This window comes from Petaurus breviceps, unplaced genomic scaffold, assembly GCF_028583685.1.
Source record: "Petaurus breviceps papuanus isolate PSGF00001 unplaced genomic scaffold, PetGlider_PUasm1.0 180, whole genome shotgun sequence".
Lineage (NCBI taxonomy): Eukaryota > Metazoa > Chordata > Mammalia > Diprotodontia > Petauridae > Petaurus > Petaurus breviceps.
The window spans coordinates 2,370,324-2,397,320 of NW_027185782.1; the positions used below are offsets into that span (position 1 = coordinate 2,370,324).

The 26,997-nt window shown below is 47.9% G+C and overlaps 2 protein-coding genes and 1 long non-coding RNA gene across 4 annotated transcripts in view; 1 reads left to right on the forward strand and 2 right to left on the reverse strand.

Annotated features, from left to right (window-relative positions):
• Nucleotides 1-847, reverse strand: part of EBI3 (Epstein-Barr virus induced 3) — a 6,893-nt gene extending 6,046 nt beyond the window's left edge. Inside the window, exon 1 of the mRNA XM_069086816.1 lies at nt 632-847. Coding sequence (XP_068942917.1) covers nt 632-737 — 106 coding nt within the window. The 5' untranslated portion in view covers nt 738-847. The remainder of the gene's footprint in view (nt 1-631) is intronic.
• LOC138160234 (uncharacterized) overlaps nt 1-3,373 on the forward strand; it is a 6,674-nt gene extending 3,301 nt beyond the window's left edge. For both annotated transcript variants that reach the window (XR_011168107.1, XR_011168108.1), the window contains exon 3: nt 2,448-3,373. This is a non-coding gene — a long non-coding RNA (uncharacterized lncRNA). The remainder of the gene's footprint in view (nt 1-2,447) is intronic.
• A 2,387-nt stretch (nt 3,374-5,760) lies between these two features.
• Nucleotides 5,761-26,997, reverse strand: part of ANKRD24 (ankyrin repeat domain 24) — a 23,188-nt gene continuing 1,951 nt past the window's right edge. The window contains exons 3-19 of the mRNA XM_069086817.1: nt 19,921-20,009; nt 19,363-19,427; nt 19,029-19,086; nt 17,126-17,196; nt 16,813-16,919; nt 14,753-14,940; nt 14,249-14,277; nt 13,579-13,659; nt 13,310-13,417; nt 13,033-13,077; nt 12,722-12,820; nt 12,295-12,367; nt 10,564-10,682; nt 8,362-9,927; nt 7,022-7,144; nt 6,845-6,910; nt 5,761-6,264 (exon numbers count right to left, since the gene is read on the reverse strand). Of these exons, the coding sequence (XP_068942918.1) occupies nt 6,187-6,264; nt 6,845-6,910; nt 7,022-7,144; nt 8,362-9,927; nt 10,564-10,682; nt 12,295-12,367; nt 12,722-12,820; nt 13,033-13,077; nt 13,310-13,417; nt 13,579-13,659; nt 14,249-14,277; nt 14,753-14,940; nt 16,813-16,919; nt 17,126-17,196; nt 19,029-19,086; nt 19,363-19,427; nt 19,921-20,009 (2,965 nt within the window). The 3' untranslated portion in view covers nt 5,761-6,186. The remainder of the gene's footprint in view (nt 6,265-6,844; nt 6,911-7,021; nt 7,145-8,361; nt 9,928-10,563; nt 10,683-12,294; nt 12,368-12,721; nt 12,821-13,032; nt 13,078-13,309; nt 13,418-13,578; nt 13,660-14,248; nt 14,278-14,752; nt 14,941-16,812; nt 16,920-17,125; nt 17,197-19,028; nt 19,087-19,362; nt 19,428-19,920; nt 20,010-26,997) is intronic.

Genomic DNA, 26,997 nt, shown 5'->3' on the forward strand with positions numbered 1-26,997 from the left:
CCAGTTGGTTGCTAAGTCCTTCTTTTTCTACCTTTATAGCATTTCTCTTCTATGCCCCTTCTCTCCTCTAACATTGCCACCTCCTTGCTGCATCCTTACAATAACTGGATTATTGCAATAGCCTGCTGCTTGGTCTCCCGGTCTCAGGTTTTTCCCCACTCCATTCTCCATTCCGCTGCTTAACTGATCTTCCTAAACTGTAAGTCTGACCATGTCACTGCATTATTGGTTCCCTGTCACCTCTAGGATCAAATATGAAATCATTTAGGCATTTTCAGACCTTCCTTTCCCCTTTCCAGTCTTCTTACACCTAACGTGAACTAACATACTCCTTTCCAGGTACTCTGTATTCCCATGACATGGGCCTCCTCGCTGGGTACACAAGAGGACGTTCAGGGGAGGCAAAAGGGAGAAGAAGAAAGGGGAGAGGACAGAGACACAGCCTTGCTTTCCCTGACTCCTTGCTTTAAGATATAAGGGATTTGGTGGCAAGGATAGTTGGGCATGGGTTCCCTGAGTTCTATCTTATCTCCAGCTCTGACTTCTTCCATTCCCTACCAGTTAAAGAGGGCTTGTCTTCTACAGACCACTTTCTACAGACCACCTCTGAGATCTCCCCAGCCCCATGTACCTTCCAATTTTGTCCAGACTCTTTGGTGTCCACAGGAGGCCCAGCTCAGAGCCAGGACCAGCCTCCAGGTCATGGCAGGGATGGACCAGGTGACAGCGGGTTTCATGGGCCTAGAGCTGCTATAGAAGACCAAGGGAGAGCAGCAAAGTAGCTTCTTCTGTCTTTCCACTTACCAGCTGCTTTAGGCTGTCTCTGACTATACCTAAGAAACTCCAACTTCTCCAAAATCCCCTGACCATATGCCCCTGGGAAACCCTCCTTCCTGTCCCTATTGCCTTTCACTTTCCAAAGGGTGTCAGAAATAACTCAGCTGGTTGACCTCAGGGTATGTGACAGAAGAGATTTCACTGTGTGCTTAGAATAAGCACAAAGGAGAGACCAGGATTAGTAACCATCCATTTTCCTGTCAGTCTGTTTCTCTCCCGAACCCCATGCTCTTGGTAGTGGACCCTAGGTGTTCTGGATGGCTAAGGGCCTAGGTAGTGAAGATCTGAAGCCTCTGATCTCTTGGCCTGCCAGGAGGCTCTGAAAAATGGTAGATTCCAGTTCCCTTCAGGGGAATCCAGGGAGCCTTGGAAAATGAGAATGAATCACTGAACATAGAACACAGATCCTGGAAATCACATAGTCCATCACCCACATTTTTTAGATACGGAAACCAAAACCCAGGGAAGGTAAGGGACTTGCCTAAGGCCACACAGAGAAGCAATGCGAAGTCCTCCAAAGAGCACTCTATTTAAAGAGAAGAGCCAGTTTTCAAATTCCAGCTTTGCTATCTACTAGCTGTGACCTTAGGGAAGTCACTTAGATGATTTTTAGCTGTAAGAAAAACTGATAGCTGGTGTCTAAACATAACCAGGAGGTGTTAACCTTCCAGACTTCAGTCTGTTTGACTAGAACTATTGGGAGTGACCAGATCCTCTCCCCATTGAGTCAGGGGCTAGAGGGCCTATCTGCTCCAGTGTTCTAGTCAGGGAAACCAAGGGTGGCTGAGTTGGGTTGTGGGCTGCTGTCATTTTTTTACTTCCTCAGGGAAACATCTGGACCCAGGCTGGAGGTTGAATACAGAAGAGGGCCAAGAATCAAAGAAGCTGAGAACTGGAAGGGACTTTAGTCTCAGCTCAATCTCCTCCCCCATCTAAATATAGTCACACAACTCAATCATAGCTGAATTGAACAAAACTAAAATATAGCTGCAGATATGGCCAGACAGAAACCTACACACCATTTCCCTTACTTCCTTAACTAGGAAGAGCCAAGAAAAACCCGTGGGGTTTTCAGGGCTATCATCAACTGAGCCCAGAGGCTGGGGAGCTGGTCCCCCTAGCCTGGTCCCGAGGATATCTGAGTCAGGAAGTCTCATGGGCAAGGTGGGCATGGCCAAAGAGACCCAGATGGGCAGGGAGAAATTGTAAACTGAGGACTATCAGAGCAGAGTATGGGCCTTAGAGCACAAAATGGAAGGAACCTCCTTTAAAGTAGACCACTGGTATTTCCATCTTTATTACCTGGCATTTTGACAGTTTGAGAAGCATTGGCATTTCTACCATGACCAGATCTGCCCATGTGGAGAAGAGAGCCCTTCTCTCAATTTAATGCTTCTTTTATTTCAGTCAAACAATTTTAAAGTTATCTTTTATAAACGTCTCACCGGTCCTTGCATGTTAAGGCCCAAATATTTAACATATTTTGTCAATACTATTGATGATATTTCAACCAACTTCTGGTTTCTGTTAGGGGTGATGATAACCACAACATCATTGCATTTGATCCTCATAACTCTGAGGTTGATGTTATTATTATGCCCATTTTACAGACGAGGAAACAGTCTTGAAGAGGTGAAGAGACTTGCCCAGAGTCACACAGAGATTAAGTGATTGGAGCCGGATTCAAACTCAGGAGCCAAGACCTCCTCTCTATCCACTGTAACACCACTGTAAGACAAAAAAGAATGCAGATGACTTTTGTGTTTTTATCTTAGAACAGATAAATTGCTTAGGTAATTGTTTCCCTGATTGCTTTGCCTTGGGTTTCCTAGATATACAAATTTGTCATCTGCTAACAGAACTATTTTTACTGCCTTATTTCTTTTTCAGTAATGAATCTGTAATTTCATTGGGGGTCACTAGGTGGTGCAGTAGATAGAGTGACAGGCCTGGAGTCAGGATGACATCTTCCTGAGTTCAAATATGGCCTCAGACAGTACCTGTGACCCTGGTCAAGTCACTTTTAACCTTATTTGCCTCAGATTCCTCATCTGTAAAATAAGTTGGAGAAGGAAATGGCAAACCACTCCAGTATCTCTGCCTAGGAAACCCCAAATGGAGTCAGGGAGAGTCAGACATAACTGAAAAATGACTAAATAACAAAAATTTCATCAGCATTTCATCACTGGTACTCCCTTCACTGGCAATGGCAACCCTTTGGTAGGGAAGGGAAAGGAATAAGCATTTATATAGCACCTGCCAGGCACTGTGCTAAGCAGGTGCTATGAAAATATCTCATTTGATCTTCACAGTAACCCTGGGAAGTAGGTGTTATTATTATTCCCATTTTACAGTTGAGGAAACCGAGGCACACAGAGGTTAAGTGACTTGCCCAGGGTCACAAAGCAGCAAGTTTCTGAGGCTAGATTTGCATTCATGTCTTCTGGCTCTAAGACTAGTGCCCTATCCACTGTGCTACCACCTGTTTTGCTACCAAAACTATTTTGTAGATCTTAAAAGTTCTATATGTCAGCTAATACCCAAATGGATCTGTGATCTCCTCAGTCTGGATGTTTATTTCACTGATACATATTACATCTCATCTATGCCTGTTTCCTATGACGACATGCTGAGGGCCATTCTCCATTTCTTCTGATATCCTATGGATGGCGTCATAGCACAGGCTATCCACCTGTCACTGCCTGCCCTCATAATGTGACTATAACCTCATCATCAATAAGCATTTATCAAACACCTCTTATGTCCCAGGCACTGTACTGCTAAGGGATACAAAGAAAGGTCAAAAGAGTCCCTTCCTTTCAAGCTCATAGTTTAATAAGCAAGAAAACATGCAAACAACTATTATGTACAAACAAGATACAGTTAGAAAAACTTGGAAAGAATCCCAGAGGGAAGGCACTAATATTAAGGAGTAGGAAAGGCTTCTTACAAAGATGGGACGTGGACTAAAACAGGGAAGCTAGGTGGCAGAGAGGAGGAGGGTGAGAATTTCAGGCATGGGAGACAGCCAGTGAAAAGCAGAGAGTCTAGACATGGAACAGCAAAGAGGTCTGTTGCATTGGATCAAAGAACACCTGGGAAGGAATAAAGTATAAGATGACTGGAATTGTAGCAGAGGACTTTGAATGCCAAAGGATTTTATATTTGATCCCAGTGGTGATAAGGTGCCACTAGAATTCGTTGAATGGGAGTGGGGGTGGGATGGAGGTAGGGTTGACATTTTTGTTCCTTTTTTGTTCAGTCATTTCAGTCAGTTGTAACTGACTCTTCCTCACCCCATTTGGGGTTTTCTTGGCAAAGATACTTTAGTGATTTGCCATTTCCTTCTCCAGCTCATTTTATAGATAAGGTAACTGAGGCAAACAGGGTTAAGTGACTCACCCAGGGTCACACAGCTAGTATCTGAGGCCAGATTTAAACTCAGGTCTTCCTCACTCCAGGCCCAGTGCTCTATCCATTGTACCACCTAGCTACCTTTTTGGACATGTTCAAGTCTATGCTTTAGGAAGCTAATTTTGGCAGCTGAGTGCATTGGGAGAGACTTGGGACAGGAACTAGGAAGAGAATGGGGAGAGACTTGAGATAGGAAAACCAACTGGCAGGTTATTGCAATAGCCTAGGTGTGAGGGGATGAAGGTCAGCACCAGAGTGGTGGCAGGATCAGAGGAGAGAAGGGGGTGTGGACCAGATAGTCGAATTGGGTAACTGGGAGGTTAGTGGTTCCCTTAATAGCAATAGGGAAGTTAGGAGGAGGGGAGAGTTTGGGGGAAAAGAGAATGAATTCAGTTTCATGCATTTCTTGGATGATGTCATTTACTCCTTTTCTTCTTGCAAGTTTCTCACTCTATGTTACTGACCACTCATACCTCAGGCCTCTCCAGGCCCCTCTGGGTAACATTCCTTTTCGGTTCCTCACACAGCTGTGTTCCAGGTCTCAGCTATCCACCACGGTGGTGAAAAGCAGAAATTAAAGAGCTGGGTGGGCCTTTAAAGGCACTTGCCTACTTCCCAGAGGAGATTCAGACCCTTCCTGTTTAATGTCAAGCCTAATTCACTGTCCATTTAAACTATCTCTTAGAGACCTACAGCCCGAAGGACAAGCTCTACCAGTTTTCCATCCAAATGCATGTCATACTCTGCAAAATTATCCATCATAATAATCAGCTAATATCATTATTACCATGAGTTACTGGATGACCTTTGAGAATTGCTGACCCCAAAATTCACTCTCCTGTAGTCATCATGGTAACAAGACTCTCCTATCTAGCCTGATCTTCAGTTCATCACTGGGCCTTCAAGCTTTTCCAACTTAGGAAGAGCTTGTATTATAATAACTTCAATAACAGTATTGTATGTACATAACACTAAGGTTTGCAAAGCTCTCTTCATGTTACCTTGATTTTCATAACCCTGTGAAGGAGGAGCTTTTATCCTCACTTTACAGATGAGGAAGATGAGGCAGAGAAAGGTTAAGTGACTCACCCAGGGTCACATAGCTAGTAAGTGTCTAAGGGTAAGATTTGAACTCAAGTCTAAGACTCTACCCTATCTGAAAAACCTCTTCATTGTCAATACTCATTTCCTTAATTTATTTTTCCTGGCTTACCCACAAGTGAAAGATTCATGGGAGGACATGGATGAGAAAGCATGAATGGTGATGTGCCTTCTGAGGAGAATATCCACCTTGATGAGATGACAGGACTGTCAGAGTACCAACAGGTGTTATTTTAAAGATTTTGTCAAAGATGTAATGGTTGAGAACCTTGCTTGTTACCCATTTTTTAGTGAGAATGTACATGTTTCTTCACTGCTTGTAATGCTAGCTCTTACAGATGGGGAAAGTGAAGATCAGAAACAGGATGTGACCAAGGTAGGGAGGAGCTCTCCTCTCCCTCAGTAGAGACCAGCCACATCACATTCCACTCTGTGAATATAAATAAGTTTATTGGTGAGTCTTGGGATGGGGAGGCTGTAGGCTGAAAGATTATCACAGGATCTTGAGTTCTGGAGGCTGTATGCCACTGTCTCAATCCCTTCCCACTGCCCCCCCCCCCTTTCTATTCGTGTTCAGATAGCTTGGGGAAGGGGGACATTTGTGGGATGAGCTGTAAAGGCAAAAGGGGAGGGGGCCCAAAGTCCAGAGACTGTGTCAGGGTTTGGAGGTTGTCCTAGGGCGGTGCCAGGCTCTACTGGGTGTGCCTTGGGCAGTGCCAGGGTCCAAAAGGTATGCCTGTGTTTGGATAGCGTCCCTGGAGTGATGCCCAGGTTTAGAAGGTGTGCCATGGGCAGTGCCAGAGTCTGAAGGGTGAGGCCAGGGCCCAAGTCCTCTCATCGGCCCTGTGCCTGGAGCCGCTGCATCTGTAAGATCTGATTCAGGATTCGCTGGACATCTTCATCCATCTGACCCTGGGGTGGAGAAGATGTTATTACTGCTAGGATTGGGGGAAGGTGTCACCCTAGGGCAAAGCCTTTTTCCTCATATATGTTTGGTGAGAGAGAGAATGAATGAAGTAGCATTAATCTCCAAATGAAAGGAACAATGAGGATGGGCCACACTGAACCATGCTCATTTTCTTTTTTTCTTTCCAGAATTTCTTTCCTCATTTTCCTGCCCATTTCCCCTTTAAAATCCAGGGCATTTTTGAAAATAGTGGCTGAGGTAATGGGCTTAAGTCTGGGATATTAACTCACCTTAGCTGCATCCTGTGATTACTGGACTGACAGGCTCCACCTGGCTTTTGGGGATTCCCTGAGGCTTCTCTTATGACCTCGATACCCCAAGCAATCCAAATGGTTTCTCTCCATGTGAGAGACCATGAAGGCAGTCCTAGCTGGCAAGTTTCTCCCCTCCCCTCAGAATCCTCTACCTTTCTAGTCCTGGAACTCTACATCTCTGATATTAACCCACCTCTTCTTGCTATCAGCTCAGGCCCAGTGACCCAGCCCCACCTCCTCCTGTGTCCCAAGTGGTGGAGGGAAAACTGACCTGGATGGCATAAAGCAAGTGGCTCCGATACAAGGCCACCACTGTGCTGTGACATCGCTGTGTGTCCTGTGTGAGAGGCACAAGGATGAGGAATAAGGAAGGGAGTCGTGCTGGGCTTCCTGCTCCTCTCCACGAGGAGCCCAAATCAAGAAATCCCCAAACCCAGTCTCCATTCACCTCCAGCTGCTGTTGTAGTGTCTTCACCTGGCCCTGGAGGGTGGCCACCTCTGGTGAAGGAGCAACAGGCTGGCCCTTGAGAGCCTCCTTGAGGCTAAAGACCTCTTTAGACAGCTCTGTGATCTGTGGAGGAGATGGGGCACTAGTAACTGCAAAGTTCCATCTTTTGCCACCTAAGTTAAACAAGCATGTCCCCCTTCCCCCATCCCACCCAGGACACATCTAGGTAGGAAAGGAGGAGGCACCAGCACTTGGCCCAAAAAGGCAGATCAGAGACTTCCTGGCTTCTAGCCCTAGTTTTGTCACTGACTCACCGAATGATCTAGAGTAAGTCATTTAATCTATCCCTAAGCCTCAGTTTCCTCTGACATAAAATGGGGGCAGTATCAGGAAAGTGTTTTAAAAATTGCATTAGAAAGTTCCATTGGCTATGCACATGGTAGGTAGTGCAATATTCTCCACTCCAAGGGTGAGTTATTGGGGCAAGGTTTTTAATTTTGCCTTTTGATTCTACAAAAGATCCCAGCCTCATCATTTAATGCAAATACCCACACACAAAATGCCACTGAAGCCTGGGATACCTGGCTGATGGCCTTAGGTTATACTGGCCATACTATTCATAGGGCCTCGCAGCTCAGAAACAGTGATAATTCTCTGGGGTTGGCCTTTTGAAGAGAAAAAGTTTTCCAGGCTCTACACCATCCTAATAAAATGCCCTGGCACAAGGTTACCTCAGCTCAGAAAGGGACCAACACAGCCCCTAAGGCTGTTCCCTCCCCTTGGCCACCTTTAACCAATTCTACTGTTCCTAAAATCCATTATCAGCCTGTTTCCTGCTTTCTGCCAGACCACCACCCGGTCCTCATTCAGTCTTTTGCTTACCACTAATCCTCATCCCATGCTCCGTATCAGTTCGAACACCACCCAATCTCTACTTTGTCCCCTACTTCCCTTCTGCCTGATTCATCCCATCCCATCATTTCCAGTATGCCCACCATGCTAGCCTCCTTGCACACATCTTTCTTCCCACCGTTCTATCCCTGTGCCACCTGCCCTCACTTTGTTCATCTCACCCTCTATTTCCTATAGATCACTCCATTCCATCCCCCACCCTTTTGCCTACCATTGTATTTCTACTTCATAAGCCACCCCATTTTGTGGGCCCGCCATTCCATCCCACCGGACTCCTTCAGCCGTTTCCTAATAGTCTTCCATTCAATCCCCCAACCACATCCCCAGTCCATCAATTAACGAGTAGATGTAACTCCATCTCCATCCCATTTCCAGCCTGCCCTCCACCCTGCCCTCCTCCCGCCCCTCTGCCGACCCCACCCCCACACCTTCCTGTCCTTCTCCTTGGCCTTGTCCATGGCCTCCTGCGCTCGGCCCTGAGCCTGGCGCGCGCGCTCTACCTCGGCACGGAGGCCGCGCAGCTGCTGCTCGGCGGTGGCCAGCTGCGCTTCGGCCGCGTGCCGCTCGCTCTTCATGAAGAGCGCCTCGCGCTGCACCTGGAACACCTCTGCGCTCGTCTTCTCGTGCCGCCGCCCCAGCTCCTCCAGGCGCACCGCCAGCTGCTCGGCCTCAGCGCGCAGGGCGCCCGCCACGCGCTCGTGCTCGGACCGCGCCACGCTCCCCGCCCGCTCGCGCTCCAGCTCGGCCTGCAGCCGTGCAGCCTCCTTGCCCTTGACCACGAGCTCCTGCTCCAGCTCCTGCGCTCGGGCGCGGAGCTCACTGGCCGCCACCTCGGAAGCCTCGCGCAGCTCGGCCAGGCCCCGCCGGGCCTCCTCGCACACGCTCTCTAGCTCGTGCGCCCGGCTTTCAGCTGCCTCCCGCGCCCGGCCCAGCTCCTCCACGGTCTCCAGGTGCTGGCGTCGGGGCACGCACGTGGAGGCCAGCTGCTCACGAAGGCCCTCCAGCTGCTTCTCCGCCTCCTGCTGCTCGCGGGCCCCGCGCTCCAGCGCCTCCCGCAGCTCCCGGGCCTCCGCCTCCAGCTGCTGCTGCGCCCCTCGGGCTGTCTCCATCTCCACCCGCAGCTGGTCCCTCTCGGCCTCCAGGGCTGCAGCCTGCTCAGCCCGGGCTTCCAGCTTCCGGAGCCGCTCGTCGCGGTCCCTGAGGTCTTGGCGGGCCTGCTCCAGGGCCGCCCTCAGCTGCGCCGGGTCGCCGCTTCCCCCGCCGCCGCCTCCGCCGCTGCCCCCGCCGCCGTTGGCCGAACCCTCTGCCTCCCGCACCCGCTCTCGCAGACGGCCGGCCTCGGCTTCGGCGGCCTCGCACTTGCCCCTGGCCGCCTCCAGCTCTGCAGCAGCCTCCCGCTCCCGCTGTCGTAGGGTCTCTTCCAGGGCCCGAATTCGGGATTCCAGCTCTTCCTGCAGCTGCTCCGACGCCTTGGCTGGGTTGGCTTTGGTCTTCTCATCAGCCTCAGGCCCTGGAGTCTCAGACTCTTCTGGGTTGGCCTGTGTGGTGGCCCCTCCATTCTGGTCCTCCCCTGATGCGGCTGCTGCTGCTTCAGTCTCCACCTTATCGTTCTCCTTCACTCCTCCCTTGTCCTTTTCCTCCTCTTTCCCATGCACTTCATTCTCATTTTTTTCTGTCTCCTTCACTTCGGTCTCATTCTTTTTTTCCTCCTTAACTCTCTCTTTCTCCCAGTCTTTTTCGACTTCCATTTCATCCTTGTCCTTTCCATTCTCCTCCTTCCCTTCGGTTTCATCCTTCTCCTTCTCTTTCCCCTCCTTCTCCAGTGCTTCCAGGGGCTCTTCTTCAATTCCTCGTTGCTCCAGAGCCCGGAGCGCCTCTTCATGCTGCCTCCGGACCTGCTCAAGCTCGGCTTTTAGAGTGTCATAGAGGAGGACTGGGATGAAGTCTGCTGAGGTCTCCAAGTCCATCTGGTCTTTCTCAAAATTCTCCAGGACCTAAGAAAAGAGGAAAGATGAATTAGAGAGAATATCCTGGCCCATCCAGTCCACCTGCCCCCCCCCCCTCCATTTTGTAGTAGAAGAAACTGAGGGAAGTGAAGGGACTAGACCAAAGTATTGACACATGTAGTAAGTCTTAGAAGAGAGGTGGGGCGTGAAAGGACTGGTGGAGGGAAAGGCTTCCCCTCCCATGGACTTTCAGCATCCACCTCCACTTGAGACCAAGAAGCATGAAGATAATGGACAGGGAGCCCTGGTCTTGGAATTGGAGGTCTGGCTTCAAATTTTAGTCCCCTCAGTCACTGAGCTTCTTTTCCTAATCTGTAAAATAGGTATAACATCTTCACAGGGTTTGGGGAAAAAAAACAAAACTGAATCTTAACCCATTATATAAGGGAGCTATTATTGGTCTCACTTTAGAGGTAAAGTGTGAAGTTTAGCCTAAATTATTTCTAAAAATTATTCCCACTGTAACATTCTGTTGCACTCCTGATGACCACGGTGGAATGAGTCCTGCTCTCTAGGCTTCATCTTTAAAATCACCCTCTCCCTAGAGGAGTGGTGAGGTGGAGGAAAGGGGGTTGGAAAGTGAAAAGGCTTTGAAACATAGAGCAGCATAAAGTTGGGTTGTACCTGGACCTTTTCCATCAGTTCCTGGTTTTGCTTAGTAAGTGATGCCACTTGGTCCTGTAGGGAGGCTAGCAATTCCTGGGCAGCAGGGCTCAGCCCCTTAGACAGCAGCCCATCGACTCCTGCAGAAGCACATTTTTAAAAATCACATTTCCTAGGAGCCCATAAAATGAAGAATTTGGGGGATGCTAGGATGAAAGTCATCCCTACCTTCAAGGGGTTTCTAGTCAAAAGAAAAATTGTCCCAATTAACACAAGGTAGAAAGAGAGCCAAGGAGAGGTCTAGACAAAATATTTCAGGAAAATGTGAAGGGGGAGGAAAGCTGGTGAGGGATGATAGAAATCAGAGCCTCCTAGAGAAAAAGACACGAGCTCAGTCTTGAAGGAAGATTTCAAAAGATAGAAAGGAAGTGAATTGTTGGATGACTCTTTCAGTGTAAGTGGTCCAGTTTGGTTGGCTGTGTGTGTGGGGGAGGGAGGGGGTGGTTTAGAACCAGATGTTGGGGCATCTTGAATGCTGGGCTGAGCAAGCTGTACTATATCCTAGAGGCAACAGGTGGCACTGAAGAGTTTTCAGCAGGAGATTGCCATGGTCAAACATGTGCCTTAGTGAGAGTAGGCAGCACATCCAAGATGGAGTTGAAAAAGGTTCGAGGCAAGGAGACCTTTTAGGAAGCTACTGCAACAACCCAGGTGAGAGAGGTGGAGGGACTAATATGTGTGGGGGTGAGAGGTGGGGAGGGAATGTGAGGGAAAGTTAAGAGATGGTATTTACAACAGCTTCTTAACCTGAGGTCTATGGAAAGATTTCAGGGGGTTTGTGAACTTGGATGGGAAAAAATGCATCTTTATTTTTACTTTAACATCTAGCTAAAATTTAGCATTTCTTTCTGTTTAATGAATTTTTTAAAAATTCCTGAGAAGGGGTCCATAGGCTTCACCAGAATGCCAGAGGGATTCATGACACAAAAAAGTTAGCCTCTGCTTTAGAAGGACCACCAGTAAGAAGACTAGAAGCCCAGCTCATGCAGGTAACATGTAGCATAGCAGTGAGCTTAACTCAGCTTCTCTGACTCCAAATTTAGTCCTTGTAGAATACATCAAAGCTACAGGAAGAGAAGGCCAACTACCATGCAACTCTGGGTGATGGGGAAGATGATGGTGCCATCAAGAAAATAGGGAATTTGGCTAGAGAAGCCAGCTGTTCTACTTTCCAGGGTTAGGCTGGAGGTCCTGTATCTTGTGCTGCTCAAGGGAAGGAAGAGGCTGACAGACTCCCAGATTCCGTTCAGGGCCTGAACTTCAAACCCTTTAGTTTACCCTAATCCATCCTTTGAGCTGGGGCCTTGATTAGAATGCAGAAGTCCCCTTGTATGGAATGGAGGTGCGGTCCCCCCTGTTAAGATGGTGGGGATGGGAGTCAGGAGGCCTGGGTTCTGGTCCCAGCTGTTTCACTGACTCAATGTGTTACCATGGGTAAATCTCATCCCCTTCCTAGACCTGTTTACTCACCTATAGAATGAAGTTGGACTTTTGGTCCCCTCCCAGCTTTGACAGTATGTGGATCTAAAGTCTCTCTCAGCTCTAAACTGCTGCACAGTTCACAAGTCTAGTTTGGCAGGGGCAGGAATAGGAAGGTTGGGGAAATAAGACCCTAGCTCTGCGGAAAATGAAGCAGCAGGACAAAGCCAAAGGGATTCCCCACCCACCCTTTCCCCTGGGCTGGCTTCAAACCTGGGTAGTCTAGCAGTTCCCCTTCTTCATCCTGCAGTGTGGCCACATCATAGCTGGTATTCTCCTTGTCATTCTGAGAGGAGGCAGAGCCTGGGTCAGGGGCCCCCTCTTAGCCTGCACGCAGTCATCGCTGGAGCTCCCCACTCTCCCACCCTGCCCAGCCGGGGTATTGGAGAAAACCTGTGGGCTGCTTGGTCTAGTCAATGCAGAAAGGGTTTCCAACTTTTTTTGAGTCCCTTGTCACTCTTCTAAACACCATCCCCTTGCCCTCTACTTCCAGCCCCCTGCAAGGATTTACTCTTTGAGCTTTTCAAAGGCATAGATGTGAATCAGTGTGTATGTGTCTGTGTGTATTCATGTTTGTGTGTCTGTAAACCTGTGTATGTGTGTGTCCCTCTGTGTGCCTCCTTCTCTCTTTGTTCCCCACCTCCAGAAGGGACAGGCGGCTCTGCAGACTCTCCACCTCACGGCCCAGACTCTCCTTCTCTTCCTGTTTCTCAGCCAACAGCTGCTGCAGCTCTTGCACCTAGGGTAGGGGAGCAGTTTGCATGACCTGCCTCCCTTGAGGCAGCTTTCGCCAACCACAGATAGCAGAGTGCAAAGGCTGCTTGAGAGGAAATGCCATGGGTAGTGATCCCCTAGTGGGCCCCACAGGCCTGGCTTGACATCAGCATCCTGTCTCTCTTCCTTGTCTCCTACCAGTCCCTCTGTCCCTTCTCTCCCACACCCCAGGCCAACCTGTCTCTCCAAGCTTTGCAGAGAACTGTCTTCTGCTTCCAGGTGCTATGAGAAGGGAAGAGAAGAGGTAGACTGGTCAGAGCCTGTGCAACCTCAGAACTCCCTTACCACTCTCCCCCATGTTCCATTCCTTCTTACTCCAAGGTGACAGCTTCTCCCACAAGTTTTTGTCTCCTTCCCCTGTGTTCTCTACTTCCCTCCAGAATTTGCCTCTTCCCTCTCCACCCACCAGCACCCACAAGTGTAATCTGGAGTGCCTCTTCCCCCCAGTCCTCGCCTCCTGCCTCTTCTTCTCTTTCCGCTGTTCCAGGCCTCGAATTTTCTGAAGAAGCTGGCCCCGCTCCTGTCTCAGCCGTACAATCTCCTCATAAGCTTCCCTGTCATCCTAGGGTAGTCAGTGGTTTTAGGCCCTAAACCATCAAGATTTGCCCCTGATGCCTCCAGATGGGGAGAGAGAAATGCACAAGGTGGGATGCCCCCACAAGCCTGGGACTTCCATGTGACCGCTTTCCCTCCACCCACTCCATCCCCAGGGCATCTCCCTACCGGGACAGGGATGCTAGCAGGAGGAGGAGGGGCTTTCCTCTTCTTGGGGACTGCTGCCCTTTCCCGACTGGATTGAGATGTCTATGGAGGGAAGCAGATGAATGTAGGGGAATCGTCCTTCCAGCACTACCACACCCCCTTCCCGATTGCCTGGGTTCTAAAGTCCTTATTCTGTCATTAACTTACTTGAAAGTCACTTTTCCCTGGGCCTCAGTAACATAATGCAATGTAGTTGATGTCAGAATTTCATTGGTGAGGGAGTGGATAGGGCTGTGTGCCATCCCAGCTATTAACCTACTATCTACCCACCCAGAGTACAAGTGGCTAAACAGAGGAGCAGAGGAAAGGGGTTTCAAAACGTGATATAGGTCCCATCTCTCTTAAGATACCTTCACTGATTTCTAGAGCCCATAGTGATCTCTGAGTTCCAACAGCCCAGATCTTACAGTCTAATCCATGTGATTCCATAGCTGATTTCACACTGTCCTATACTGCTGTCCCCCCCTGAGACTGAGAGCTACCAAAGGGTAGGGCCAGACCTGTTCCTCTGTCTCCCCAAGACTGGGATGTTCCCAAAGGCAGGGCTGCTCCTCTTACCCCCTCAACCTAGCACACAAGGCTGGTCACACAAGGTTGGATGTGACCTCAGTAAAGACTTGGTGACTGATACCTGAGAAGACACTTCTGCTGACTCCTCTTCTGTAGTAGGTGGAGATAAAAGCAGTAGTTAATGTCCCAGCTTGGGGACCCCCCCCCAGCTGCAAAGAAGGTACTGGGAGGGGCTGGGGGCTTGACGTCAAATTCAATGGGGATTAGTTTTGATAGGACCCAGGGTTTGTCCCAGCATGACTCCTACCCCAGATGCAGTTAATTTCAAGATGTTTGGTAGAGGAAGATCTTGGGAAAGCCCTACAGTGAGTTTGGGGTGTTCCGTGGAAGTGCACTCAGATCCTCAAAGGAGCAGGGGAACATAAAGACCATGAAATGCCCGAGTGAAGAAGTGCCTTGATGATGGTCTGATCAGGGGAGGAGAGGAGCCCTCTAAGGGGGGTGGGGAGAAAGGTAAGAGTAGCAAAACTACCTGAAGATGGAGCAAGGTTGGGAAATGCAAGTAGGAAATCCCAAGGAAGGTGGGGCTCTGCCCACCTCACACATCCCCTGCATCTGCACATACCACTAGTCAGAACCTGGTTTTGTGTGGCTTCCTGTAACAGGTGCAGGATCAGAGCATCCCCTGCCACGGCTCCATAATGTGCAGCATCCTGGCCCAAGGTGTCCGTGAGCCCAGGCCGAGCACCTCCTTGGAGCAGCACTTCCACTGTCTCTGGGCTGGCTGCCTCACATGCCAACATCAGAGCTGTCCTGAAGGGGTATGAAATGGGAGTTGGAAGGGGGCCTGGAGATAACCCAGGAGAGGGGGCTATCTTCAAGTCTGTCATGCTTATTTTGGACTTCTCATCACCCACCCTTGGCACAGAGAGAACCAAATTGTGAAGTACCCTTCTTTGAACCCCCAAAAAGATGTTATCTGCAGTCAGAGAACTCGTGTCCCATTGTCCATTCTGAAAACTGGGGCCCAAATGTGGCCCCCACAGAAAGCTACTCTGGCACCTATCCCAGCTGATGTCAACTGGGTGACACCCAGGGGACAACTAATTCATCAGCTAGCCTGTAGTAACAGAAGAAAGCTAGGCTCACCAATGTTCCACTGACATGTATATTTCAAACTGTGCTGGGCCGGAAGGGAGACGGCCCCTCTACCACCACCACCAATAGATAGCTAGAGGAGGAACTTGTGGCAAACCCTCGCCTCCTACTCCTTCAACTTGGATCTGCCTTTGCTCATAGGGCAGTAAGGGTGGTGTGGTCAGAAGGGTTCTGGATCTTACATAGGAGGACCTTCATGCCCTGAGCTATACCACTCATTTCCATGGGCAAGTCTCAATCCTTGGCCTAGGTCTGCTTATTTGTAAAATAAGGGGCTTGGAAGAGATCGTCTCTAAGGTCCCTTTGAGCTTTCAAGCCTCTCATCTGAGTGAGCACTTAAGTGGATTCCCAAATTCAATGTCCCTTTGAGGAAGATGCCAATCACAAGGGGGCCAGCTTCTGGCCAGGAGGGGACCACCAGAGAAGCTCGGGTGCTATTCAGTTGGACAGGTAATAATCATGTTTCTGTAGTGCTTACAAAGAGCGTTCTGTGCAGCCACAATCTGTGCCGTGTTCCCCTTCTTGCAGTCTATATTCCAGACAAACCAGTGGATGTCCCCTCTCCCACTGGACTCTCTAATCTCCTGCCACAGCCTGTTCCCCAGGCCTGAAATGCATTCCCACCTCCTCTTAGAATCTCTAGCTTTCTTTAATATAATCCAATAAACATTTATTAAAGCCCATCTTGTGCATCTACATCTTTGGAAAACCTTTCCTGATCCTCTTGGCTGTGAGTGGTTCCTGCTGCTCCCACAGCTGACGTAGGGACCTCTCTGCTTGTGTGTTGGAATATCTGAACAGAAGGGAAGCTCCTTGCGGGCACAGACTGTTTCTGTTTTGTGTTTGTATCCCTGATTCTTGGCACAGTGCCTGACAATAATTATTTGATTGAATGTGGAGGTGGGTTGTGCCTAATCTTCCAGAGGAGGAAGCTGGAGTTCAGTCCCATTCTGTGCTGGTATTGGATCCCAGGACTCTCACCTCTAAGCACAGAGCTCTTTCCAAATGTAGCTTTAGTTTTTGGGTTTTGTTTTTTTTTTGCTTTTTGGAGGGGGAAGGCAGGGTACTTGAGGTTAAATAACTTGTCCAAGGTCACATGGCTAGTAAATATTACGTGCCTGAGGTCAAATTTGAACTCAGGTCCTCCTGACTCCAGGGCCGGTGCTCTATTCACTGCCACCTAACTGCCCCTAGCTTTAGTTTTAACATTTTTGTATTTTCTACATCCTTGTGAGAAAACCATAGAAAATGGCCCAGTGGGCAGGAAGGAGATGAGAGAGTGGAGTAGAGTATGAGTGGCCACAGGAAAAGGGGGAAAGAACATTAGGACAACTGAGTTCTTATCCCCGGCACTAGAAGGTGTGAAGACCTTGTGAGTTTGTGTTCCACCATCAGTGAAGCTGTAAAAAAGTTGAGAAAGAGGAAATCTCTGGGGCAAGGGCCAGGTTCTCTGGACCAATTCCAAAAAATTCATCCAGTTCAGCTGAAGCCCAGGGCCTGACTGTTTTTGTGGACATGCATACTCACCTGCCCTGTTGGTCCCGGTCATTCACAGGTGCTCCATGCTGCAGGAGGAGGCGGCACAGTTCTGGGTGACACATCTGTGCTGCCAGGATGAGGGGAGTTGCACCTGACTGGGAGGGTGGGTGAGGAGAGGAGGACAAAGCATGAAACAAGATGCCTTGAGGGTAGAGGAGTGCAGATGGGGGTAAGGGGACTCCGGCTGGGCTGAGGCTCTCCTACTACATCTCTGGGGTAGGGGGCGAGGGGAGCTGGGGGAACCAGATCAGGCTGGGTACAAGGCATGCTCACACCTTTGTCCAGGGCAAAGAAGGCTCACCCGATCTCGGGGGTTCAGATGGGCTTTGAAGGAGCAAAGCAATTCCGAGCAGGCCAGGCAGCCACCAGCCGCTGTGGGAGGGACAGAAGAGGAAAGGAAGGGAGCCATCAGATAAGGGAGGAGAGGAATCAATTCAGAAAGGCTTTGGAATCAGAAGACCTGGGCTCTGATCCCTCCTTGATACTTAGTGTGAGCTTTTTCTTTCCTTTAAAAGCCTCAGTTTCCCCATCTACAAAAGTAGGAGGTTGTACTAGATGACCTCTGAGATACCCCTCAGCCTTATAAAGAGTGCCCTGGTCCTGGGTGAGGGTTGAAATATTGAGCTATAATCCCAGACCGAAGATGAACCGCTATGAAGACACATCTTCAAGGTCAGGACAAAGATGTTGCCAGGAGAGAGCTAGGTGGAGCAGTGCAGGAGTCTGGAAGACCTGAGTTTATATCCTGCCTTAGGCACTTGCTAGCTGCATTACCCTGGGTAAGTCACTTAACCTACATAGCACCTACTTCTCAGAGTTACTGAGGCTCAAATGAGATTACATATGTAAAACACTTTGCACACCTTAAAAGTGCTATGTAAATATTAGCTTTCATTATGTATTTATTATCACCTTGACTAGATGCCTCACAGTCACACCCTCTACATTTATACTTCAAACATTGGCTATGTCAAAGATGGCAGCAGAAGTAGAGTCTTCTTCACTCTTTAAAGTCTTGGGCATCATCAGCTTCTCAGTTTACTCATCCCCTATATTTGTATATGTGCTTAAGGCTTTTCAAAAGCAATTTCATAGGCACTTTCTCAACCCCTGTGAGGAAGGGAATGTAGGTAATGGACCCATTTTGCAGATGAGCCCCCACTGAACCCTCCTCTGATGATACATCTTTGTGACATAGAGTGGAGCCTGGGCTCTCACAGAGTCATTAACCTGAGGCCTGGAGGAACCTTAGAGATCCCCAATCCAACAACCCCTACCCCAACCATCTGCAGATGAGGAAGCTGAGACTTAGAGAAGCTGTCATTTGCCTGGGATCACTTAGGCCATAGGTGGCCCAATTGGGATTCAAGTTCATATCCTCTGACTCCAAGCTCAGTGTCCTTTCTTCTGCCTCCTCAAAGGTTATAGAAGCAGACTGCAAATTCTGACAGGTTATAATAACACGTCAGCATTCAAGCAATTATTAGTATCCTACCTCATGGAAAAGCCTTCAAGTACAGGCCATGTGAGTCTCTTGTTCAAGCCCCTTCCCAGCTAAGCATACAAAAGTCAGGCTACTAGAGTGTGGACAAGTAGATCATCATTTAAAAATTTTTTTGGCCACAGCATTGCATTAAGTTGTGTACCAAGGAGAGGGATGGCTGTAATCTGCATGTGGTGGAGGTTGTATCCACACAACATGAATCTTTCAAAGTGCTGAAGTACAGACAGGGAAACAGAGGCCAAGAGAGGGACAGCAACTTGCCCGAGTCAGTATAGAGCCAAACTGGAACCCAGGTCAGTCTCCTGGCCCTCAGATTTTTGTTCTCAGTGACCCCCTGTCACCCACTAATAATATACATTTCTATAGTGCTTTATAGTTTACAAAGTACTTTCCCCACATAATATTGTAAATTGATTTTGTTGTATTATCTATTAAACAGCAGCTAAGAGGTGCTTCCCCATGTTCACATAGTAGCAGGCAGAGCTAGGACTAGAACCCACATCTCTTGATGAGGCTGGCTTTTCACTACATTACAGTGCAGATTGAAGCATGACACTTGCTGAATAGGGGGGTCCCAAGCAAGGAGGCAATACTGGCTCCAGAGCTCCCACCTGGAGAAATGCAGTGGAGCTCAGTCACCCTGCCAGGCTAGTATCTGTTGTCTGAGAGTAGGGAAGGGAAGTCAGGACTCAGTACTTACCTGCATGATGGAGCGCTGTCCAGCCACTGCTGTCCACAGTGTCCACCACACAGGATGCCTAAGGTAAAGGAAGTGAAAGGAGGTGAAAAGAGTGGGAGGCTGGACCAGGAAGGGACTTTAGGTTCATGGTAATTCCCTCCCACCTCTTCTCTCAGCGCTCCTAACTCCCTGGTAGGCTCTCCTTGCTTCCTTGGGGGACAGCAGTCTACATGTAGGATCTCTGATCTAACTAGAGAATGTCAGAGTAGGCTGCACCTTCAAACACAGAGAGCTGAGAGGGACCTTGGGAACCATCTAATGTTGGTGGAAAATGGAGACCCAAACAGAGGTGAACCTGCAGCAGTTGTTTCAAACACTGAGGGTGTCCATACTTTGCTGCCAGATGGAGGGCGTTGTAACCTGAAAGACAGAAAATCCATTGGGCCACATACCTGGAGGTATTTGGGGAATGACATTTTCTAAACTAGGAGGGGGAAGTCAAAATTAATCTGGTTACAAAAAGGGCAATCCCACTGCCCACCCTGGATTAGTTAAAGCCTAGGTAAGCTTGGCTCCTAGAACCAGAAAGTTTGAGCTGAAGAGGGACCTTGGAGATCTACTCCAAATCTTCCCATTTGACAGGCAGTGATGAAGGCTTAGCAGGGGGAAGGGACTTACCCAAAGTCATCCAGTGAGTCACAGACACCAGCTCTGCACAGAACTGAACCCAGGTCTTCCTGTCTCCAAGTTCATTACCTATCTACTATACTATGTTGCCTCAGTATCAATGAAAAATAAGTCCCCATTCTCCAGTCCATGACAAGGCCAGGGTTAAAACCCCCCAGTGTTAGGCCCTCCCTTTGCCCTTTTCTAATCCTCACCTGTAGTCCCAGCATGAGAGAAGGGTGTTTACCTGCGCCATCAGTGCTCATGACATTGGCTCCATGGGCCAGCATCACCTCTAGGCAGGCCGCTGCCCCTCGCATAGCAGCCAAATGGAACCTTGGATATAATACAACACAACAAACACAATACAATGCAACAATCCACCCTGGACACAGTCATCAAATCTTCCTAAAGCAGAGATCTAACTGTCATTTTTCTGCTCAGAAAGTTCAAGGACTCCCCATTTTACAGGATCAAAGATGGAGAGCTGAAAGAGGCCTTCCAGGTCTCTAGCCCAACCTCTTCAATTTACAGATGAAGAAATTGAGGTGGACAAAGTTTAGATGACTTGCTCCAGAGTCATTCGAACTATTTGAACTCGGGTCATTTTACTCCAGATGGAGCTTTCTTTCCATAGAACCACATTGCCTTTCTCCAAGGTAAAATACAAACTGCTCAGGATAGTGTTTAAGGTGCTCCACACTTGGCTCCCACCTCCTTTTTCAGCCTCATTTCACATTATTCCCCTTCCCACATCCTCTATATTCCATCTAAATTGGCTTATTTGCTGAACTCAGCAGTCCACCTTCTGCTTTGCACAGGTTGTCCCCCATGCCTGGAGTGCACTTCCCTCGAGGAAGCCTTTCCTTGAGCCCCTCTCCATTAATGTTTTCTCCCCACCCCACCCCCAAATCAGCAGGATGTAAGCTCTTTGATGGCAGAGGCTTGTCTTTGCATTCCCAGAAACTAGCACAGGCCTTTGCACACAGTAGGTCCCAAAAATTGCTTGTTGAAGTGAGTACCTAATGGGTGCAGAGTCCAGTGCTGAGGACATACAAAGAACACATTCTCTGCCCACAAGGAGTTTACAGTCTCAGAAGATAAGTCACCAACACAGTTATCACATAGTATTATATAAATGCATCATTGAGGGAAGAAAGAAAGGGCTGTGTGAGTTCTGAGAGGGAAGATCTTTACTGACTGCAGCCTAGAGGAAGTGGAATATGAATTGGCCTTTAAAGGATACACAGGAATTCAACAGGAGAAGAAGAAATGAAGGCAGAAGTGAGTTGGGCTTATTACTAAGAGAGATTGGGGCATTTTGGCTGAAGGGCTAGGAGCCCAGGCTGGAAAGGTAAAAGCTGCCAAACTATGGGGGTCTTAAATGCAAAGGTGAGAAGTCTGAATTTTACTTAAGAGGTTGAGCCACTCAAGATTTTTGAGCAGAGGAGTGAGATGGCCAGATCTGAGCTAAGAAAGACTAGTCTGATAGCAGTATGAAGGATGAAAGGGGAGACAGTAGAGGCAGGAATACCCACCAATAACAAGGACTGAAAGCATTCCTTTCCCAGTTTCCCATTCCCCAGAGCCTCTCCCTGCTTAGGGGGCCCTAAACCCAAGCCCACAAGAGGTTTACCTCCCAAATATCTCCTGCCCATCCTAAAATCCTTAGTGTTGGCAAAATGCTGAAGTCTGGCTTCTTAAACCCTCCCACCTTCCATTCAATACAGCCAAAATGTGGACAACACCCTATGCAGTCCTAATCCTCTGCTTGGTATTTAAAGCCCTTCACCATCTGGTTCCTTCCTTCCTTTTCAGGCTTTTCCCACTTCTATGCACTCTATGATTCGACTCCAATGACCTACTTTCGGTGCCTTGCACAAGACACTCATTCTGTCTGCTCCCCCCCCCCCCAAACAGTGGCTGTGTCCTAAGCCCTCCTCACCTCTGCCTCTGCCTCCTGGCTTCCCCGGCTTCCTTTAAGCCTTGGCTCACATTCTACCTTCTACAGGAGACTTTCCAGGCCCCATCCCCAAACCTTTGTGCTAGTGTCTTGCTTCTGACAGCTGTGTATACCTTGTGCTTACAGAGTTATTTGCATCTTGTCTCCCTCAATGTTTTTGTCTTCATATCCTCTTCACTTGGTGCACTGCCTGGCACATGAAAAGTGCTTAATAATGCATTCATTAATCCTTATTAACTCACTGACTGGGCACAGTCCTTGCTCTCTGGGAGCCCATAGTTTTTAGGAGGCATAACGTATACCAAGAAAACAATGCCCCAATGTAGAATGTGAAGGTGCCCTAGGAAAGCTACAAAGAGCTTTGGGAAAAGAGGAAGGAGGGGATACTTTCAGCTTCCAAAGCCCATGGAAGGCTTCTGGAGGAGGTGGCCTTAGAGCTGATCCTCAAGGAATAAGCGATATTTCATAGGACCACAGACTGTTAGAAGGAACTTAGTGATCAGAGGTCAGAGGATTGGAAGTTGGAAGCAAATATAGAGATCCTTAAATTTGGATTCATTTTATATATAAGAGGAAAATGAGACCCTGATGTGCTAGGTGACCTGCCTGGTGGTCGGGCACACAAAAAAGGAGCAGAGCTGGAGTTCAAGTCAAGCTCCTCTGACTCCACTATACTGTCATTCAGTCCAACCCCCTCTTTTGACAGGCTTCCACTCCAAGTCCAGTGGAAAGAGCCTTGGATTTGGGGACTCAGGACTTGGGGTCAAATCCTACCCTTGCTCTTTCCATGCAAGTCACTGACTGTTAACAGAGAGGTTAGCCCCTCTGGGCCTCAGTGTATTTATCTATGAAAAGAGGGGCTCAGACCTGATGACCTCCTCTAAGATGCCCTTCTCTGTCTAACGTTAGGTCAATGATCTTATGACAGAGGAAGAAATTGAGGTTTAGAGAAGACTGGCTCAGAATCATACAAATCTGGTAAATCAGTGTCCCTGAGCTCCAGGCCCCGATCTCTCCACCATGCCACTCTGCTTAGGAGGGGCAGCGGGACTTGGCTTATAACTGTAGGGACACTCCCAGATGTCTCCTCCCCTCCTCCATTAAAAAGAGAGAGCAGGGGCTGGGGCCCTGAGGGGGTGGTGAATCCCCCCTCCCTCCTGCCCCCCCCTCAGATGGCTAAAGGTCTTCAAGTAGAGACAGGGTGACCACCAATTTGGTGGGGATTCCTTTATATTGTAATATAAATTATATTTTAGTGGGGATTCCTTTATGTTACAATATAAATTACATTATGGTAGATATTCCTTTATATTATATTATAAATTATATTTTGAGGGGCCCTTTCTGGTATGGGTTGGATTAGATGGGTGCTGAGGACCCTTTTGACTTTAATATTCTGGGGTCCTGTAGGAGTGAGGTGAGGAGCACTGTGCTGAAACTGCCTCCCCCCAGGGGAGCAGAGTTAATGGGAGGCAGGTGTCAACAGCTCAGTCTGACCTTCGGGCTGCATACATCGATCTTACCTTCTTCTCAGGTCCAAGCTTAGCTCAGTGGAAGCCTTTAGGGGTGGAGAGAATGGATTCTGGGCATAGAGCAAAGAACAGAAAAGCAGAGAGCAAGAAAGGGGAGCACACAAGCTGTTCTCAGGAGAGAGTAATCTGGTCTGGCTCAAAGCAAGTTAAACTAGGAGGAGGTGACTCCAAAGAGGGAATCTGAAGCCAGGTTGGGAGGGGACCTTAAATGGAGAGCTTGGATTCTATCACATAGGGAAGGGGGAGCTACTGAGCATTACTGGCAGCAGAACCCATGATTGAAGCTCAAAGTTCCTCTTCTTCTCGTGGATTTTTGACAACCTGGCGACTGCCCACTGCCCCAGCTACCCAAAATCTTCCTCTATTACTGTGGTTCTAGAGGCCCAGTGGTTCTTCCCAAACTTGTTACTCCAGAATTCTTTCTCCATTCTAGGCCTCCTTCCTCAATCCACTCCCACCCTAACACCTTTATCTAGTTACATTCTAGAAAGTCTGCATAGTGATCTAGCTCATTCTTTCAACAATGGAATGAATAATAAATAATAAGTGCTGCCATACATAGATTATCTCATTTCATCCTCATAACATCCCTGAGGAACCAAGTAGCATCACTGGCCACACCCAAACTCAGATTTCTCTAAAAAATTTTAGATTGTTGAGATGTTTGTTGAACTGCTAGAAGTGAGGGAGAGGAGGGCAGGGGACGTCCAATCCCCATCCTTAGAGTCATGAATGGTTTAGCTGAAAAAGTTAGGGAAGGTTTCTCTAGAAGGCCCCAATGGAAATGAACCGAATACTGTCTGGGAATTGGGGGTGAGGGTAGAGGAACTTCTAGTCCTTTCCCAGGAGTGCATCAACCCAGACAAGCTAGTGCTGCCATCTTGACCATCATGGAGATCTTGGGTGACATAGAATTGGAAAATTTGAGCCTTGAAAAGAGGGTATTTAGGATGACTTTGGGAATAAACTCAGTATTGAGTTTAATTTATTCTCCTATTCTGGGTGACAGGGCACTATTGTTTCACTTTTTCCACACTTTTCCCCCTCTCTTCCACTGTAGGCAGGGGGAGGGCAGATATCTAGGTAGCCAATGATAGCACAGAAGACTTTCTGATTGACTGAAGACAAGCTCAGGATTCTCATTCTATGAATTCATTCATCTAGGGCCCAGAAAAGTGAACTATAACTTTGTGTGGAGGCATTTCTGGTCTTCAAGGTTCCATTCCCGGGTGGACATGGGGCACAGTGGCCTATCTCCGGGGGTTAGGAGAATAGGGGACCATGAGTGGCAAAGCAGGATGGTGGAAAGCACACTCTGTTCAGAGGAATAAGACCTGTGTTCACCTCCTAACTCTCACACTCAATAGTTATAACCCAAGTCTCTTAATTTCCCTAACCTCAGTTTTTCTCTTCAACAGAATGGGAACAAAAACCATACTACCTGCGTCATGGAGTTGTTTTAAGGAAAGTGTTTTGAAATAATAATAAGCTGGGCCTTGAGAACTTTAGTTAAAGATTAATTTAGTAAATAGTGAAGTATAATGGAAAAAGCCCTGGATTTGGGGTCAGAACAGCTGAGTTCAAACACAGGGTCAGGCAGTTACTTCCTGTCTTAGATTTTATAGTAAGCTTAGTGTTACTTAGTCCAGGGGTGGCCTCGACACTGCAGGTTCCCCACCACTGACTTAGTCTGTACCACCTTCTTTTTCCTCATCCATAATTGTATACCCACTCCCCTTCTCCTCAATCCCTGCCAATGCACAACTTCCTATCTAGTCTGGAGGCAGCTGGGTGTCACAGTGAATCAAATGCTAGACCTAGAATCAGGAAGACCGGGTTCAAATCTTGCCTCAGATTCTTTCACTAACTGTGTGACCCTGACCCTGACTTAACCTCTCTGCCTCAGTTTCCTCATTGGTAAAATGGGGGTGATAATAATAGCACCTACCTCCCAGAGTTGTTGAGAGGATAAAATGAGATATTTGTAAAGAACTTTGCTAGTTGCTATTATTAATCATTATCACTTGGAGTGTAGAGAAGGGGCAGGAAAAACAAACAGGCAGCTGCAAAAGAAATGGGGAAGGTCATTAGGGTTCTGATCCCTGAGCCCAGGGAGTCAAGCACACTTAAAGACCAAGGAAAGTCAGGACTTATTACCTTGAATAGAGGTTTGGAGAGGATTGAGGGGCAGGAAAGAGTGAGAAGGCAAACTCTGAGACCCAGGGTCCCTTGGACCAGGAGGATCTTCACACCTAATACCCAGTCTCTTAGATCTTCTTGATTCTGCCTTGATTCTATCCATCTCCTCTCTGCTCTCATTGCTAGCACTCTATTACCAGCCTTCATCACTAGACTACTAGACTAGATGACTGCTATAGCCTGCATTCTCTCTCTCCTCCAGTCTGCCCCTCACACTGCTTTAGCACCAATCTTCCTTATGTATAGATCAACTCAAATATTGATCCTCTGCTCAAAAAATCTTTGGTGGCTTCAAATAAGATATTTGTAAAGGTCTTAGTGCCTCACACATAGTAGGTGCTATATAAATTTTAGCCATTTTGAAAATTGACTCCTTATTACCTGGCAATCAAAGTTCATCTTCCTTTGTCAAGCATTCGAGTCCCTCCCTAATTTGGTGCCCCTGGTTTTTCCAACCTTTATCTCCCATTGTTCCAATTCAAGCACTCTGCTCCTGAAAAACATAGGCAAACCTCCATCCTGGCGTTTACCTTGAATTTTCCTACCTCTGTGCCTTTGCCCACACAGAGTCATCAAATCTCCAGATTGAGAGGGATCTCAGAGTTTATCTAGCCCAGTCCTTATACTTTTCCCTACACCTAAAATGTCACCCATCTCTCTTTTCCCTGTTAACCACTTGCTCCAGAAAGTTTTCTTTGATCTCCCTGGTCACTTAAGCCCTTCCCTCTTAGATCTGTTAACCTTAGAGTCAGGAAGACCTGAGTTCAAATCCCACCTCAGACACTTTCTAGCTGTGTGACTGTGGGCAACACATGAAGTAGTCAACCTCTCAAGCCTAGCCCTTCCTCCATAAAATGAGGCTACATGCCATACCATTATCACAGGATTGTCTCGAGGCTCAGGGAAGATAATGTATGTAAAATGCTTTGCTGACTTAAAAGCATGACATAAACGTCCATTATGGTCATTATTGTGTCTCTCCAATGCACTTGTGAGAGGCAGGGTGGCATAGTGGATAGAGGTCTAATCTTGGGATCAGAGGTCTGTCTCTGACATATACCAGGTGGCCACAAATAAGTCTCTCAGCCTCTCTGTGTCCCAGGAAACACTGAAACGATGTTCCAGAACTCCACCGGAAGTTCCCTATCTGATGAAATTACAGCTCTGGCCTCCCCTCCCCTCCAAAGCAACATTGTGTGATGGTTAGAAGAGTCAGCACCTTTCTGACCACTCTGCTACAAGCTCCAGGAAGGCAGGAGTGTATCGAAATTTTGTTTCTCTTACCAGTACCCAGTGCAGTGTTCTGTGCAAAGTTGACTCTTAAGATACAGTTGTTGAATGAATGAATCAATCAAGAAGTTATTTGTAGAAGCTGCAGTAGATAGAGTGCTACGCCAGGAGTCAAGAAACCTGAGTTCAAATCTGACCTTAGACACTAGTTGTATGACCCTGGACAAATCACTTGACCTCTTTATACCTCAGTTTCCTCATCTGTAAAATGGGAATAATAATAATGCTAATAGCATCTGCCTTGCAGGGTTGTTGTGAGGATCAAATGACGTAATAATTATGAAGCACTTAGCACAGCACCTGGCACATAGTAAGCATTTCATAAATGTTAGCTATTATC